Source organism: Salvelinus alpinus, chromosome 6 (genome assembly GCF_045679555.1).
Source record: "Salvelinus alpinus chromosome 6, SLU_Salpinus.1, whole genome shotgun sequence".
Taxonomy (NCBI): Eukaryota; Metazoa; Chordata; class Actinopteri; order Salmoniformes; family Salmonidae; genus Salvelinus; species Salvelinus alpinus.
This window is the reverse complement of record NC_092091.1, coordinates 56660878-56679270: the sequence shown is the minus strand read 5'-3', so window position 1 is coordinate 56679270 and position 18393 is coordinate 56660878. Positions and strand designations below refer to the sequence as shown.

General features: G+C 42.7%; 1 protein-coding gene across 2 annotated transcripts in view; it reads right to left on the bottom strand.

Annotated features, from left to right (window-relative positions):
* The window catches only part of LOC139578950 (LON peptidase N-terminal domain and RING finger protein 1-like), a 23101-nt gene extending 4708 nt beyond the window's left edge, over positions 1 to 18393 (bottom strand). Inside the window, exons 1-8 of one of the 2 annotated variants that reach the window (XM_071407104.1) lie at positions 17611 to 18393; positions 10495 to 10610; positions 5105 to 5227; positions 2427 to 2642; positions 1996 to 2230; positions 1309 to 1526; positions 885 to 1006; positions 401 to 559 (exon numbers count right to left, since the gene is read on the bottom strand). In XM_071407104.1, the coding sequence (XP_071263205.1) occupies positions 401 to 559; positions 885 to 1006; positions 1309 to 1526; positions 1996 to 2230; positions 2427 to 2642; positions 5105 to 5227; positions 10495 to 10610; positions 17611 to 18232 (1811 nt within the window). In that variant the 5' untranslated portion in view covers positions 18233 to 18393. The remainder of the gene's footprint in view (positions 1 to 400; positions 560 to 884; positions 1007 to 1308; positions 1527 to 1995; positions 2231 to 2426; positions 2643 to 5104; positions 5228 to 10494; positions 10611 to 17610) is intronic. The other variant, XM_071407105.1, reaches the window with a different exon arrangement.

The following is an 18393-nucleotide window of genomic DNA, read 5'->3' as shown; positions in this document are numbered from 1 at the left end:
CGTTGCATAGTCAAGTCAAACGTCAGCATTCAACTCATTTGAGAGAAGGTATCTTGAAACACATAAATATTAGCGTATAGCTTAAATCTCCTTAAATATTTTGAATCGTCAATTTCCATCAGGAGGATGCTTCAAAGTTAAATTTGATTTTATATATTCAGTCAAAATCCTATTAGCTACTATTTTCATAATTCCGCAGGCCCCGCCCCCTCCCTCTCTCTCTCTCGCCTTTTAACTAGTTCTCCAGGGTGAGGTGACAGAAGGTGACGCATTAGTGCGCAGCAGAACGGTGTGTGTGTGTGCGCGCGCATTTGAGTGAGTGTTTACGTGCCAATGTGCGCGCACGCTTGCCTACGTCAGCAGGTGCTTGTATCGGACGCCACCGCGCCACTGTTCCTACCCTTTCTGAGCGTCGTTGATGCACATCCCAAACTGGCGCGTGCCGGTCTCCATGCAGCGGCGGATCATGAGGCGGTAGCGAGGTTCGAAGACGTGCAGGGGGCAAGGCACGGTCGGGTAGGCCATGGTGCACACAAAGATGGGGACATTCTTCATCAGGCTGCGGAGAGAGAGAGAGAGAGTTAGATGATGCTGAGACACTCGAGCATCTCTCACAAGTTAAAGTGATTCAAAGGTGACATGTGCGTTCCAAAGACGAAGTAAAAGTCTATATCAATAGAATTCCATCTAACAGTCAGTGCTAACATTAGGTGAACCTGTCTGCTGTGTGTGTTTTGCATGATCTCTGCTGTATTAAAAACATTTTTAAGTAGGACAACCAGGGAGAAAGAGAGAAAAGGGTTCAGAGAGAAGCCAGAAGCCATAGCAATACAATTACCAGAATGGACATTCTAGGTGAATTCTATGTAAGGAGCACAACTCACTCTGCGAGCTCTTGGGTCTCCTCCAGGTGAGTCTTCTGCCGTTCCGACTGCTCCTCAGACAGGTACTGCTTTATCACTTGGTCCAGCACACTGGTGACTGTGTACTTCCTGGCTGCTAGGTACTGGTTGAGGGGGGGATGAGAGAGCAAGAGAAGGAAGGAAGGAAGATTAAGGTTAAGCTTTCTTTTTGAGGACATGCCCTTTAAGAAGAGGTCTTCCCCAAGTTAATTGTCTTAGGGACTGTCCCAAATGGCACCATGTCCCCTATTTAGTGCACTACTTTTGACCAGGGCCAATCAAAAGTAGTGCACTATATAGGGAATAGGACGCCATTTGAGATGTAACCCTTAGCGAAACCAAGGACTCCCTTCCAGTTCTAAGAAAAGCAGGCGCCGAGTCGTGGTTGGTGGTGGTCTCCTCTGACCTCTTTGAGGCTCTCCTTGCAGAGGGGGCACTGGGGTGTGTGGTCCAGACAGCGCTCCAGGCAGTTCTTACAGAAGGTGTGACCGCACGGCGTGGTCACCGGTTCGTAGAACAATCTAATGCAGAGGGAACACTCCAGGTCGTTGGGGTCCAGTAGGTCCCTGGGTACGACTCTGTGAGCTCGCGCTGAGGCTCCCTGGCTCGACGCACCACAGGCCCCTACAGAGGAAGCCACAGGAGGACGTCAAGCACTTCACACACCCAAGTACGCATACAAACACAGACACAGCAAAGGTACCTGGCAATGGCTAATGGGACCGTTGCTAATTGATACTGTGGCGACTCCGATTTATAATCCAATTTAAAACAATATATAGAGCCAGCACTCAAGCTAAACCAGGGTTCCCCAACAGGCGGCCAGCAGGGTGAATTTGGCCCGTGGGTGGTTTTATTTCGCCCCCAAAGTTATCTGATCATATACAAATGGAAGCAAGGTTTGAAATAATTATGTTTCAGTCAAACATTATATCTGTTCGGGCTTCTTGAGGTCAATTTGCAGTCTACAGATTATTAGCAATTATGTTCCGGCCCCCAGACCATCCGCTAAAGGAGAAAACTAGTTGATGATCCCTGAGTTTAACTATTCCCTTTCTAATTACGACATACTAGCAGCGGTCTTGATTCCCACCTCCTTGTTTCTTATGCTTGCTCCCGTGGCTGTAGACGACGTGGGGTCCGCCCTCGGAGGCCGACAGCTTCCTCTTCAGCAGCACGCTTTTCCCCTGGTCCCCCAGCTGGGGTGCGGAGCAGACACGTTTAAGACCCTCATCCAAGCTGCCCAGACCCAGGCCCGGCCCGTGGGCTCGCATCGAGTGATCGCGGCTGAGGCCCGAACGCTCCAGGCTCCCGGAGCGACCCGGCTTCTGGACGGAAAGAGAGGAGGGGGAAGAGAAGTGTGAGAAAGAGAGAGAGTTTAAAAAAGTTAAAAGGAGTGTTAGACATTGTTGATGCATTTGAAATGAACAAACACCAAACAAATATCAAAACATAATTGACTTTGGAAACTTTTAAGGCCACCCTAGTGATTCAGGGCTGTATCAAGCACACCAGTTAGCGTACCTCGTGTTGTGCGACGGGGCTGGCGTGTGCCAAGGAAGTGCGGGCCTGGACTTGGTGCAGGGCAGGGTGTTTGGCTTTGGCCTGATGCTGTTGGGCTCTGGCCTGGGCGTCCGCTACCACAACTTTACTACGCAGGTGAGGCGATGTGCTCTGCGCCGTCTCCCTCAGGCCCACCTTCACGTTCTCGCCGGCCGGAGACAGCAGGTCGCACAGTATCTGTGGTACACATTGCGTTAGCCATCGGAGCAGTGCAACTGGATAGATGAATCGGACAAAAATGGAGGAATAGGAGCCCAGATCACAAGGAACTTGTAACACGATATCATGACAGATTCACATGAACAGTGTATAAAGAAAATCCCCAAAATAGTGGATTAGAAGCCAAGTTCGAGAAGAAGGTAATAGTACAATAATAATATAACAAAGTAACACAGCATCCTGACTGAGTCACACTAACACTACACAGTACAGAGCAGGGGACATAAGACGTGAGGCAAGGGCCATTCTCTTTCTAGGAATGCCCTCTCCAGTCCGACAGAGATGTAGTTAGGGGCTAAGTTTAAGGTCTTGAAGCAGTAGGGGGGGGGGGAGCTAGGCTATGCCAAGCATGTGTCCCCCGACTAGACCGCAATGCAGTAAATTGGCTGGCCAAGACTGGGAGTGACCACTGGCACCAACGTGGGTTTAGACGTAGAAAAACTTACTTGTCCAGACAATGTGGAAATGTGGCGTTTGGCTTCACAATAACAAGATTGATGTCAAAAACAAAAACAAAAAGTTTCAATCTGCAGTCGGGTTCACTTGTCGAACATAAATGTGTGTCGGTTGTTGCACCCGCTCTGTCACTCTACCTCCACCCAATCCCTCTCGTCCTATATATGTATCACTGTTATTCTCCTCCTCTTCTGTGGTTCACCTTTCTTTCGCTCTCTCAGTCCATCACATGTTATTAGATGCTGACGAACCCGCCGGGCCCCGTTCCAATCGCTTTAAATCCATCTAATCCTCATCCATTCCCCCGTTACTCCCGGAACGGCCAACCTTTGTATCTGCTAACCTGGGGCCCATCCAGGATCACAAGATGGGGAATTTGTGTTTACGTCGGCATTTAAAAGGAGATGTATTAAGCCCAATTTTTGTAGCACCTTATGATATAGGCTACTCACCGTGTTAGAGGAGTTCAAGAAAACACAAAACACACCTTCGCTCAGGCACACAGGCACAAACATTCCACAGACAATCCCACATAGCTCTTGTCAATCAAACCTCGAGAGCAGGTTGCAGACGGTACCCTTCCTGAGCAGAGAGAGAAGCCATTCGCATTCGACAACTCAACCAAACAAAGCTCTTCCTCAAGAGTGAAACAACAAGAACGCAAAGCCACACGATCAACGACACGATCAAAGTAACACTGGCCTACTTCCTGTCACTCCGCCAGAGTACTACCCTGACGTTTCACATAGCCTCGGAAAACCCTGTCGGCGATTGAGATCGGACAACGGTCCACAGTGTCTCTGGCTTACATAACAGTACTTCGTCTCAGTCCCAAATTACACCCTATTCCCTACATAGCGCACGACGTAGGTCTCTGGTCAAACGTCATGTCCTATACAGGGAATAGGGTGCCATTTGGGATGAAGATTTTGTCTAATGCGGTTTGTGTCATTACAGGAGGGGAGATTCACGAGGGCCGACTCACTTGAAAGTAAACGTATGTCATTTGGTTACAGAAACTGCATGAAACACAGCCTTCGGTCAAAGCTTCAAAAACATGGGAGTCTAAGTCGGGATGTGACGTTGAGGGAGGAAGGAAAATATTTTTTACGCTTTATTTTAACTGAGACACTATGTTAATTAGTGAATATAGCATAATTGATTACTACCCGAGACTTCCTTCTTCGTCGTGGCGCTTCAATTGTAACAAATAACGTAAAGTCCCAACTGTTACCAAGTACTTTTATAGCACGTACCAAATAGATACAAGTGGTAATAGGACAATAAAGTGTAACCAAAAAGAGTAGCAAAGCGATGGATAGGCCTAACTATGCCCATTCCAACCTTTTTCAACAGGGTGTCAACAAAAACAAGAAACACGCTTTACTGCGCTCTGAACTTCAACTAAGTCTGACAGGTGATTCATCATGGAAGCAAAACTCACAGTGCATCATAGTCACTGCATTTTCCGTCACCCGCAAAAACAGTCGCTTTTCTCTATAAATAATGTGATTTTGTTATTAAGGCCGCTGTCAGCCCGATATGTTCCATCTCTCACGCAAGCGCCTAAGGGCTTGATTCCATTAGACCGATGCTAAGGATAATAACCTAGCTAGCCGATGTGAGGCTATCAGCAAAGGAAGGCACACAGTGTTCCTTTTCATGGATGGTAAGCAAATCTGTACCGGGAAACGCATGGCTTAAGTAAGACAAAAGGGGGTACTCAGAGAGCAACTGGCTTCTTATGAAACGGACTATGGCGCTAAGGGGTCAAACGCTCCTAGCAAACTCTTCACAAAGCAAACTCTTCACAAAGAAAAGAAAGACATTGAGAAGATACAATATCTCCTTTCACTCATGGCAAGTCCCAAAGCTTCCAGGAAGAGTAAGGGGACTTAACCATCATTGCCAAAGCAAATGAGTTCAACAACAACATCACTCTCCCTCCCAACTCCTTCTCTCACCATTTCCACCTCTCGTTTTGCCAGGGTGAAGTCCTCGTCCAGGGCCAGACAGTGGAGGAAAACCTGCAGCGAGTCGTCCACCTGGCCCATGTCCTGGAGCACCTTGGCCTTCCAGTAGAAACCCTGGGAGAGAGAGAGAGGGACGGGGACAGGGTTATAAAGAGTGTAAGACTTCCAGTGGAGACTCTGGGAGATAGGTTTATGTCGCTGCATTTCAACTGGAAGATACTGTAATTGAACTACAGTCAGAGGGTGAACCGCTAGAGAAAATGAGAGAGAGAGAGAGAGAGAGAGAATTTGGTATTTTACTAGGATCCCCATTAGCTGTTGTAAAAGCAGCAGCTACTCTTCCTTGGGTCCACACAAAACACTAAACATGACATAATACAGAACATTATAGACAAGAACAGCTTAAGGACAGAACTACATCAATTAAAAAAACATATTTTAAAAAGGCACAATATCAATACATACACACAAACTATCCAGGTCAAATAGGGGAGAGGCTTTGTTTCTGTGAGGTGTTGCTATATCTGTTTTTTTTAAACCAGGTTTGCCATTCACTTGAGCAATATGAGATGGAACGGAGTTCCATGCAATAATGGGGTTCAATATAATACTGTGCGCTTTCTTGAATTTGTTCTGGTTGCATGTCTGGTGGGGTAAGTGTGTGTGTGTCAGAGCTGTGTGTAAGTTGACTATGCAAACAATTTGGGATTTTCAACACATTAATGTTTCTTATAAAAAGAAGAAGTGATGCAGTCAGTCTCTCCTCAACTCTTAGCCAAGAGAGACTGGCATGCATAGTATTTATACCAGCCCTCTGATGACAATGAAGAGCCAGATGTGCCACTTTGTTCTGGGCCAGCTGCAGCTTAACTAGGTCTTTCCTTGCAGCACTCGACCACACGACTGGACAATGATCAAGATAAGATAAAACTAGAGCCTGCAGGACTTGCTTTTTTGAAATGTGGTGTCAAAAAAGCAGAGCATCTCTTTATTATGGACAGACCTCTCCCCATCTTTACAACCATTAAATCTATAGGTTTTGACCATGACAGTTCACAATCTAAGGTAGCACCAAGTAACTTAGTCTCCTCAACTTGTTTAACAGTCACACCATTCATTACCAGATTCAGCTGAGGTCTAGAACTTAGAGGATGATTTGTACCAAATACAATGCTCTTACTTTTAGAGATGTTCAGGTCCAGTTTATTACTGGCCACCCATTCCAAAACTGACTGCAACTCTTTGTTAAAGGTTTCAGTGACTTCGTTAGCTGTGGTTGCTGTTGCGTATATGGTTGAATCATCAGCACACATGGACACACAGGCTTTGTTTAATGCCAGTGGCAGGTCATTGGTAAAAATAGAAAAGAGTAGAGGGCCTAGAGAGCTGCCCTGCGGTACACCACACTTTACATATTTGACATTAGAGAAGCTTCCATTAAAGAAAACCCTTTGAGTTCTATTAGACAGATAGCTCTGAATCCATGATATGGCAGAGGTTGAAAAGCCATAACGCATCAGTTTGGTCAATAATATCAAAGGCCGCACTGAAATCTAACAGTACAGGTCCCACAATCGTCTTATTATCAATTTCTTTCAACCAGTCATCAGTCAATTGTGTGAGTGCAGTACATGTTGAGTACCCTTCTCTATAAGCATGCTGAAAGTCTGTTGTTAATTTGTTTAGAAAGAAAAAAACATTGTATTTGTTCAATTTCTTCCAACAGATTGCTAAGCGTTGTGCTGCTGCCATGTCGTGCTAAGAGTTGTGCAGCTACCATGTTGTGCTGCTGTCATGTTGCTACCATGTTGTGTTGCTACCATGCTGTGTTGTCATGGCCTGCTGCCATGCTATGTTGTCGTCTTAGGTCTCTCTTTATGTAGTGTTGTCTCTCTTGTCGTGATATGTGTTTTGTCCTATATTTTTATTTTATTTGTTTTTAATCCCAGCCCCCATCCCCGCAGGAGGCCTTTTGCCTTTTGTTAGGCCATCATCGTAAATAAGAATTTGTTCTTAACTGACTTGCCTAGTTTAATAAAGATTGAATAAATAAATAAAATAAATGAATTATTAAGTAAAGAGCTGACAGCATAGAACCAGTAAAGGCCGCTTGGGTAGCAGAATTACTCCAGGCCAGAGGACAAATATTTTCCTCTAGGCTCATATTAAAGATATGACAGATAGGAGTGGCTATAGAGTCAGCTACCATCCTAAGTAGCTTTCAATCGAAGTTGTCAATGGCAGGAGGTTTGTCATTATTGATCGATAACAATCATTTCCCCACATCTCCCACACTAACTTTACAAATTCAAACTTACAATGCTTTTCTTTCATTATTAGTTTTTTTTTATGCATGAATACGATGGCTCACTGTTCATTGTTGGCATTTCCTGCCTAAGTGTGCCCACTTTACCAATGAAGTAATCATTAAAATAATTGGCAACATCAAATGGTTTTGTGAGGAATAAGCCATCTGATTCAATAAAAGATGGGGTTGAATTTGTCTTTCTGCCCATAATTTCATTTAAAGTACTCCAAAGTTTTTTCCCATCATTCTTTATATCATTGATCTTGGCTTCATAATACAGTTTCTTGTTTATGTTGAGTTTAGTCACATAATTTCTCAATTTGCAGTAAGTCAGATGTTTGGCCAGACTTGTTAGCCACTTCTTTTGCGCCATCTCTTTCAACCATTACAGTTTTTCAATACCTCATCATTCCATGGAGCCTTAACAGTTCTAACAGTCAGTTTCTTAACAGGTGCACATTTATCAATAATTGGAAGAAGCAATTTCATAAATCCATCAAGTGCCGTGTCTGGATGCTCCTTATTAATCACATCAGACCTACAAATATGTTTAACATCATCCACATAAGAGTCACAGCAAAATATTTTGTATGATCTCTTATACACTATTTTAGGCCCAGCTTTTGGAACGTTGGCTTTCCTGGATATAGCCACTATATTGTGATCACTGCATCCAATGGGTACGGATAAGGCTTTAGAAACAAAGTTTTACAGTATTAGTAAAAATGTGATCGATACATGTGGATGATCTTGTCCCTGTAGTGTTTGTAAACACCCTGATTAACAACCTGAACCAGATTACAGGCACTGGTTACAGTGAGAAGCTTCCTCTTGAGCAGACAGCTTGATGAAAACCAGTCAATATTCAGGTCCCCAAGAAAGTAGACCTCTTTGTTTACATCACATACCCTATCAAGTATTTCACACATATTATTTAGATACTGACTGTTAGAACTTGGTGGCCTACAGCAAGAAAAGGCTTTTGATGTGCCAAGTGAACCTGCAACCACAACACTTCAATAACACTTGACATAAGATCTTCTCTAAGCATTACAGGGATATGGCTCTGAATATATAGAGCAATACTTCCCCCATAAGTGTCTCTTCTATAGATGTTATATCCTTGTATTGCTACTGCTGTATCATGAAATGAAGTATCTAAGTGAGTCTCAGAAATGGCTAATATAGGAATGCTGTCTGATGTTAGCAAGTTATTGATTTCATGAACCTTATTTCTAAGGCTACATATATTAATATGGGCTATTTTCATCCCTTTCCTGGGTAGCTTATCAGAGATAATATAATAATGAAAGAGAGCAAACAAAACAAGAGAATAAATATATACATTCAGCACTCCATTGATCAATTGGTGTGTGTGTGCTGAGGGGTTGAAGCTGCAAACCCATAGGCTTGGCTCTCTCATCCCTTCCAGGCTTCTGGGAGGGAGGGTGGACAATGAGCCTGTCATAGCAGATGTAAGCAATTTCCTCACGTGCTCTGGCAGCTTTCATGGCTGGGATAATGTTATGAATTTTATGAATAATGACTAAATGATGTATACATTTAACGTAGAACTCTAACTAACAGAATTCTACCCTGTCGCTGTATGATTGTATGCCATTTATTAGAATCATAAATCTATAAATCTGATGTGTGTAGTTTAAGTCAGAATTTGAACAAGGATTATTTGTTCCTTTTTAGTATGTAAGCAGGGTGCAAGTGTGAGACGATGTATGAGATAAGAGGAGCTATCGACAGACAAGCTGTACTACTGTGTTCCTTTCAGGACATTCTGTCCCCACCCAGGGAGGGGAGAGACCTTGGGCTTGTAGTAGATTGTATAACAGGTGGCAGACAATGGATGAGTAGGGGAAGACTTGTGAACTATATTGTCATTGTCTCGGAGAGGAGGGACATTTATGACGAAATGTGAGGTATATAAACCAATGTACAGGAAATGATTAGCAAAGCTCTCGTAAATAAACATTCGGACTATTGTAGACTGGCCTCTGTCTGTTTCATTTCAACAAGAATCTTACAAAATCCCTGTATATCTCCACACTATGAGGATGGAATAATACTGTGAAATTATGAAAATTATGATATTGCCCTTTGAGAGTAAGAGCTGTTTGAAAAGACCACCTGAAATTTCAGACTTGGTGGGATGGAGTTTTGGCCTGCCTGGTGACATCACCAGGTTGTAAATTAGTTAATAGACCTATAAGAAAGGAGAGTTCCAAACCTCTCTGCAAATAACAGCTAGTTTTCAGAATAGCCCCTCCCCACTCAGACCACTCCCAGTCTTAGCAAAATTCTTGCTTGTGAAATTGCTGCTAATTATCTATTTTTTTTATTATTTTTGACCATTGTAATTGAAAACAGTGACAGTAATGCTCTTAATTTTTAACCCAGAAATGATTTGGTATTAAGATAAAAACATCTGCCTTGGACCATTAAAATAGCTCAAGGTACAGTGAAAAGAAAGTGTGACCAAATGTGTAAAAAAACAAATGCACAACTCCCAAATGAGAGGCTCTGAACCCTCCATCAAAAAAGTTATGTATAGGAAAAACAAATCAACATTTGATAACAGAAAAAAATTCTAAAGGTATTGAAGGTTATACAGTAATATTATATCATTTATCAAGACTTAAAAATAAAATTAGAGGAGATAGTGAACAATGCTGTTTCTAGCGATAAGACATCCTAAAACATATCCTACCGGTTCGTATTCAGGATGGCCCTGCTAACACGTTTAGACTTACTAACACCTGACTGAGCCTCTAATCAGCCTCCACTTTCCCTCCATGACGCATCACACGGTGTCGTAAAGCGTAGAGGATATAACCGGAGCTATAGGCTTATAGTTTCCTGTTTAAAAGTGCCACAGGGTGCCTGGTAAGTACTAAGGATAATGATAGTGCTGGGGAGCAGACAAGTGAATGAAGTAGGCCTCAGCAAACTTAAAACCTCCGATAACAACATTTCTTTTAATTTCCTAAATCTTTTTTTTTTCTCCACTTGTGCCTACTGAACTCAACACACAGTTTGCCCCATTGGTCCAGTAACCTACCTCTGCAGAGTGGGTGGAGCTAAGACAGAGTTCAGCGTCCTCCAGGGCCAATCGGTACTGCTGGAGCCCGGTGTAGGCCTTGACACGTGACCACCGCACTGCCTCATCCCTAGGATCTGGGAAAAAAGGAGGGAAGGATAAAGGAGGAGAGCAGAGACAAATAATTTGATTTAAAAAATTGAAAAGTTTTAAATTTCAGACAAAGCCCAATTTCAAAATATTTTTTGATCTGTCACCGAAGATGACCATAACGCTAGGGCGAAATATCCGTGTCATGAGAAAAACATACATTCAACATAATAGCAAATTATGACGGAATGAAAGCTTAGGCTACATGCATAGAAGGATTCCATGTCAAACACATGACATGAAGACCCATAGACATTAAAACCAGTAGATAGTGGTCCCGTGTGGCTCAGTTGGTAGAGCATGGCGCTTGCAACGCCAGGATTGTGGGTTCATTCCCCACGGGGGGACCAGGATGAATATGTATGAACTTTCCAATTTGTAAGTTGCTCTGGATAAGAGCGTCTGCTAAATGACTTAAATGTAAATAGCACTTACAATGCATTCGGAAAGTATTCAGAGCCCTTCATTTTTTTCACATTTTGTTACGTTACAGCCTTATTCTAAAATTGATTATTCTATTTTTCCCCCCTCATCAATCTACACAAAGTACCCCATAATGACAAAGCAAAAACAGGTTAAGACATTTTTGTTATTTATAAAATGAAAAGCAGAAATCTGACATTTACATAACTATTCAGACCCTTTACACAGTACTTTGTTGAAGCACCTTTGGCAGTGATTACAGCCTCGAGTCTTCTTAGGTATGACACTACAAGCTTGGCACACCGTTATGTGGGGAGTTTCTCCCATTCTTGTCTGCAGATGCTCTCAAGCTCTGTCAGGTTGGATGGAGTGCGTCGCTGCACAGCTATTTTCTGGTCTCTTCAGAGATAGTCGATCAGGTTCAAGTCCGGGCTCTGGCTGGGCCACTCAAGGGCATTGAGACTTGTCCCGAAGCCATTCCTGCGTTGTCTTGGCTGTGTGCTTAGGGTCGTTGTCGTATTGGAAGGTGAACCTTCGCCCCATTCTGAGGTCCTGAGCGCACTGGATCAGGTTTTCATCAAGGATCTCTCTGTACTTTACTCCGTTCATCTTTCCCTCGATCCTGACTGGTCTCCCAGTCCCTGCCGCTGAAAAACATCACCACAGCATGATGCTGCCACCACCATGCTTCACCGTAGGGAGGGTATTGGCCAGGTGTGCAGTTCCTGGTTTTCTCCAGATGTGACGCTTGGCATTCAGGCCAAAGATTCCATCAGACCAGAGAACCTTGTTTCTCATGGTCTGAGAGTCCTTTTGGCAAACTCCAAGCAGAATATCATGTGTATTTTACTGAGGAGTGGCTTCCGTCTGGCCACTCAACCGTAAAGGCCTGATTGGTGGAGTGCTGCAGAGATGGTTGTCCTTCTAGAAGGTTCCCCAATCTCCACAGAGGAACTCAGTAGCTCTGTCAGAGTGACCATTGGGTTCTTGGTCACCTCCCTGTCCAAGGCACTTCTCCCCCGATTGCTCAGTTTGGCCAGGCGCCCAGCTCTAGGAAGAGTCTTTCTTGGTGGTTCCAAACTTCTTCCATTTAAGAATGATGGAGGCCACAGTGTTCTTGGGGACCTTCAATGCTGCAGAAATGTTTTGGTACCCTTCCCAAGATCTGTCCCTTGACACAATCCTGTCTCTCACCTCTACAGACAATTCCTTTGACCTCATGGCTTGGTTTTTGCTCTGACATGCACTGTCAACTGTGGGACCTTATATAGAAAGGTCTGTGCTTTTCCAAATTACGTGAGCTCAATTTCGAGTCTCAAAGCAAAGGGTCTAAATAGTAATGTATAAGGCATTTTTTTTTTTTTTTAAGTTTCAATAAATTTGCAAACATTTCTAAAAACATGTATTCGCTTTGTCATTATGGGGTATTGTGTGTAGATTGAATCCATTTAGATTAAGGCTGTAACGTAACAAAATGTGCAAAAAGTGAAGGCGTCTGAATACTTTCCGAATTAACTGTACGTCATCCACATATTCGCACGGAAAACTCATGATGGCGCATGAAGCCGGAAATATTTGAATTTGAAGCGCCCCATATTGCAGAATGGAGCTGAATGGCACCAAAAAATGTCTTAGGATCATGGTCAAAGTGGCCGTGACTAGCAAAGGATGATGGTCGATGTAGTCGTTTTCATCCTACCTGAGAGAGTCAACCCAACGCTGCTAGATGACGTCGGCGTCAATACCGGATACCACGTGAATACCACGTGCAATGAGCGTGCATCAGGGTGCGATCACTATTTAATTAAATATCTCGATTGGTAGCAAACTTTGAAAGAATTTACCGCGGGGATCGAACTAGATCATAATAAACACATTTTAGAGCCCAAAATGGGCATCAAAAAAAATAAAAATAAAAGAGTCTGTTCTAGCGATCTTAATTTACATAGGCTTTCTAGTGCAGACCAGGGTTTTTGGCACCACTAGGTTGCTACGCAGTAGCCAACCAGCAGAGCTCGTGACTTCACACTCCAGACCGCACACTGGGGGCCTGTGAAGACCGTGGCAATCCTGTCAAAGAGTAGTTCTAGTTAATGATCCAAGGCATGAAATTGGTCCAGAAGGTCTTAAATCAGTCTGGAAGTGGCGGCAGAGAGAAGCATCCTGCAATTCTATAAATGAGAGAAACTTCTGCAGTGTGAAAGCTAATTTCCTGCAATTCTATGCATTTTGCCAAGGCTATTTCTGTGTTCTTATGCTCAAACATTATTATTTTTTAAATGAACAGGGACCGCAATCAGTGCCCCTGGGCATATAACCTACGTAGCCTGTCAGTAATCCAGCCATGCCAAAAATACTCCTAAATTCAACGTTTTGGAAATGTCCGATTAAACCTGACTGTCGTAGCATTCATTTGGTGATTTCTCATTCTCAAAGATTACATTACAAAACAAGTATGTAGGTCAATTATATGTTCTACATACTTTACATACTTTCTACATACATACATATATGTTCTACATACATATCATTTACGTTTACACTGAAAGCGTTTCTACACCCCGAAGAGTGTTTTCTAAATATACTAATATACTGTTTATATATAAATAAATAATTGTACTTTTTGTTGTTGTTGTTGTGTGGCAGCTAAATGAATAGAGGGAAAACACTGTAGACCAGGTTAAGCTTCCCAGCTTTCAGCTGAGGTCATAGACTAGGGCTATTTGGTCTTCTATGATGAATGTTCAAAATCATGTGCGTCGCTGGCAAGACAAAGAGACACACTGTGGCATCTTGTTCGCGGTCCAAGATGGGCCTCTGTGATTCTGAGCCTGCGGCTAGAGGTGACATGTCTACAAAACGCACAAGGGTTACATCTCCATAGTTCAAAGTGGCTTCCTCTCCCGGTCTCCTTTCCTTCACCCACACTGTCTCCTGTCCAGCATGACCCCTGGATAGGAGACACTGTCTGGTTTGCTTTAACCTAAAATGCCTTTGTAGATCAGTACAGATCAAGCACAAGGTCAAGAAAACTAAGCCCCTTTAGACTATTGAGATGCACCCCGGTGGGTTTTCCGTTGTATGGGGGGAAAAAGACAGATAATGAGATAGTGTGATTCACTTCACCTGATGGGGGATTACTCCATATTAGCTTATGTGCTTCAGGCTTGGCTCGCTCCCCAAGTCTCAGACAGATACAGTGATGTCATAGCGGTGGCACCTCTAGTCTGGTTCTTGCCGCTCTGTGGCGGTGACCGACTGTGCCACCAGCGTTGGCACTGCAACTGTGACACAAGTCTGGGCCCCAAAACCAAAGTCACCTCAGCGAAGTCCTTAGCTGACCCAAAATGCCACACTGGCTATGGGCTCTTACATTTGCTACCGTGTCTCACAGTTGCCAACATTTCCACATGAAACAATGTTGAAAGATAAGGGCATAACTTTCCACCTCTACACCAAACAATGTTTTTTTGCACTCATTTAGACTCAAATCTAAGAAAGTAGCTTTAGGCTACAGTTATATGAAATAAGTGCTCATATATTTATTATTGGGCAATATATAATTTGTAACCCCTTCATTAATAAGTGAGATCAGTTTAATGTCAAGAGAGAGGGGAGCCTGTGCAGTTTGATGAGTCATCTTCAGTGACAGAGGGGCAAAGGTCTTGGAGGTGACCTTATAATATGGCTGAGGCTATGAATAGGGAGTTTTTGCACCCCGCCCCTGCCTCTCTGGAAACGTATTTCTCAAATCCAAAGATGCGAATCCCGTTCTGCACGTGTTATTTTACACACACATTCGCGGTTCTCTCTTTACTTACCCTCTTCTGAACCCTCAACCAATTTGATCGACATGGTGATGTAGGCTGTCTCTGCCTAATATTTCTGGACAGCTGCGATTTCAACAAACTTTCCAAAAATATATATGAAGGCTACATTACAACCTTCTCATTCTGTTGTAATGGATATTAGCGTAGCACAGGCAAGACGCAGTCTACACATTGCACTGGGGGAAAAAATTTAGCATTATGTGTGATGGTGTAATCTTTATAGTTATGCTGCCATATAGCCAGCGGCCTGCTTCCTGTTTAGCCAATGTGTGTAATGACTGCCTGTCTGTGTCTTGCTTGTTTGATAAGCGGTGCAGGCTCTAGCTTCTGTTGTGCTTATGTCTACAATAGTATATAGTGTTTTTTTGTTGTTATTTTTTTACAGTCAAAGAACTATGTTTATTCAAACTATTTTGTTTACAAGCGGCAGCGGAGTCACGGAGTGACTGAGCAGTAGCTGAAAGGAGGTAGGCTAGCGGATCTTGCATGGGCAGAAATCTTCGTATTTTTAGCAATGGCAAGTCAGGTTCTAGAAAATCCAGAACACCCCCTTTTTAAATGTATAAACATACACCAGTTTAGCATGGCTTAGAACGGATGACTTTATTACTCTTTAGCATTTACTTTTTTTATATATACAAATAAATGTCTTCTGAAGAAACAGCTTCTGCATATTTTGTTCTAATTGTGAGGTCAACAACATTACAAGAGATTGTTAGACACATTTTTTTCTCAACGTTCTCGCTCTTATCGTTCAATAAGTATTTACATGACGCGCTAGGGCTACATTTAGCATGTTATTGTGCAAAGCATACTACTCGATGTAATAACACGCATCTACAGTACATAGGTGCCATTAGAATTCCTGAGTAGGCCTTCACATTACGGAGAGCATTGCCTTGGTTAGTATCTGTAACTGTTGACCTGATCGATTTCAGACTTATTTTCCAGGAATAAATTGCTTTCCGAGAAGCTGAACCATCAAACAAGGCTGTCATGGTGAGATTTTGAGGTCGGTTCGGTTTTGGTTCGATTGTTACAAAATAATCAATTTTTTTTCATTTTGGTTTCAATTATTATTTTTTACATTAAATGCACTATGCATTATGTTGGTTGAATGCTGTAACAACACAGAATAAAAATGAAGTCCCATGATGTTAGTGACTGCCCATTACTAGTTATCAATTATTAACCATAATTTACTCACATTACTTTAATAAAATATTTAAGTTGTTGTGTATATTGATTTTGTTTCATTTGATGACTTTATTATTTAATTCAAGTCTTCATTTCATTCATACCTCGTGAAGCAACTGGTCTCTATCCTTCTCGATAGCGCATTCTTCTGTCTTCTCTCGTGTCTGCCCCCACACTAACCTAACATAGCAGGCCTAGAAGGCTGCGTTTACACAGGCAGCCAATTCTGATATTCTTTCCACTAATTGGTCTTTTGACCAATCACATCAGATCTTTTCACATTGAGAGCTTTTTAAGAGCTGCTCTGATTGGTCAAAATAACAATTAGCAAAAGAAAATATCAGAATTGGGCTGCCTGTGTTAATGCAGCTGAAGAAACAATGGCTGGACAAGTAGGCGAGCAATGGATTATGGTCATTTGTTCTTAATTATTATGTTTTCTGCACTAAACTATGTCAAATAATGGCCTGGTGTAGACTACAACTCCCTACTGGACCTACATCATACAGTTTGGGCTTGATGTGATTTCTCTAAAGAAACAGCACTGAGCTCACAGAAGAAAATAAAATAAAATATGGAATTCAGATAATTTAACAGATGTCGGTCAATAAGTTGTTTAAAAACCGAAAAATAAGCGAAATGTTGGTTAACCGCTCAGTATTACCCACAGGAGACAGAATGACAAGTTTCAGGACTCTCTTAGGTATTTCTTTTTTAAGTCTCTAATTGTATGTCTGGTGTCATTAAAACCTCATCTAATAATTGAAGGAATCTAGACACAGCCTACAGCAATAACTATAGACTTCCGTGTTGTCACTTTTTATTGCCTTCGCAATATTTGCATTGACACTCTCTGTATTTTGACTTTTTAGTGTCTTATGTACCAGTAGAGACTTGGCAACACACAGGTATACACCCGTTTGTTACGTAAAAATGCCATCACGTGAACTGCACCGCCATGCCTTGATTGGGCAGCACATTTAGCCTTTTTTTGTGTCTTTTTCGGACTTTGAGAAGGGACCAAACGTTATAACATTAATGTTTGGCAAACCCATCCCCCGCTACTTAGTTACAAAACGTTCCACTGTGTCACGACCTGCCTTATGAAACTCGCTGCTTGTGCGCATGCCCATTTTAAGAAATGTCGTAACAGGGTGGCACGAGGGTTACATCAGTGGCACAAAGGCTGCGTTCACGCAGGCAGCCCAATTCTGATGTTTTCCACTAATTGGTCGTTTGACCAACCACATCAGATATTTTTCAGATCTAATCGGTCAAAAGATAAATTTGTGAAAAAAATATCAGAATTGGGCTTCCTGTAAACGCTGCCAAAAAAGCTACAGTCAAACACATGTCAAAATTGGTCAGTGGAACTCCCCTTCCCTACTCTTTGATAATAAATACCAGAAACAGTAACAGGGAATGACTAAAATAACACTCTGTTTTCATGCTTTGACAGATATCCTAAATGTCTCATCATAGCATACAAAACAAGGATGGGAAGTGGTATCCACAAGCCTTTCCTGCCCCCACTCACCAGATTCAATCATATCTGTCGCTAGTGATACGGCCTCCTCGAAATGTTTCCTTCTAGACAGGTCTTCAATTTCACTAATAGCTCTAGACCTTTTCAGCTCCTCGGGAAACCACTTTTCCAAAAGTCCGAATAGAATCACATTCGTTTTAAGCTCCGTCGGCCTGTCTCCTACCTCGCTACACAGCTTGCATTTGGAGAGCAGCTGGTGTTGTAAACATCTTTTACAGTACGAATGTCCACAGCCGATAGTCACGGGCTCGCTTAGAAATCTATGACAATTCGGGCAGTCAAAAACATCCTCCTCCCCGGCGTTATCCAGAATATGTAGCGTTCGTTCCGAAGGCGCCTCATCCTTTCCCAGTTTTCTCTTGAAGTTGCGCAGAATACAATCCACTAAAGTGCTCATCTGCTCCGGCCCTACAGAACCATATCTCAAAGCCATCGAGTAAACATCGATGGCTTCTTTGAGACGGTTTTCTGATGCCAGTGCATCGGCTTTTTGTAAAATAAGTGTGTGGTGGTCTACATTGTCCTGCTCCTCGTCCCAGTCGTATTCTGGTTCGATGAAGAATCCTTTTCTTTCTTCGACGTCGTCCTCTCTTTCAGGGTGTTGGACCGACATTGTAGGCTAGATGGTCGGCATACAATGTATGCCGGTTATTATAAACGTATTTAAAAAATGTGTTTAGCCATAGCTGTAGCCTACAATGTGTCTCTAGTTTATGAGCCAGTAGAGACTTGGCAACGTACAGGTGTACACCCGTTTGTTACATAAAAATGCGA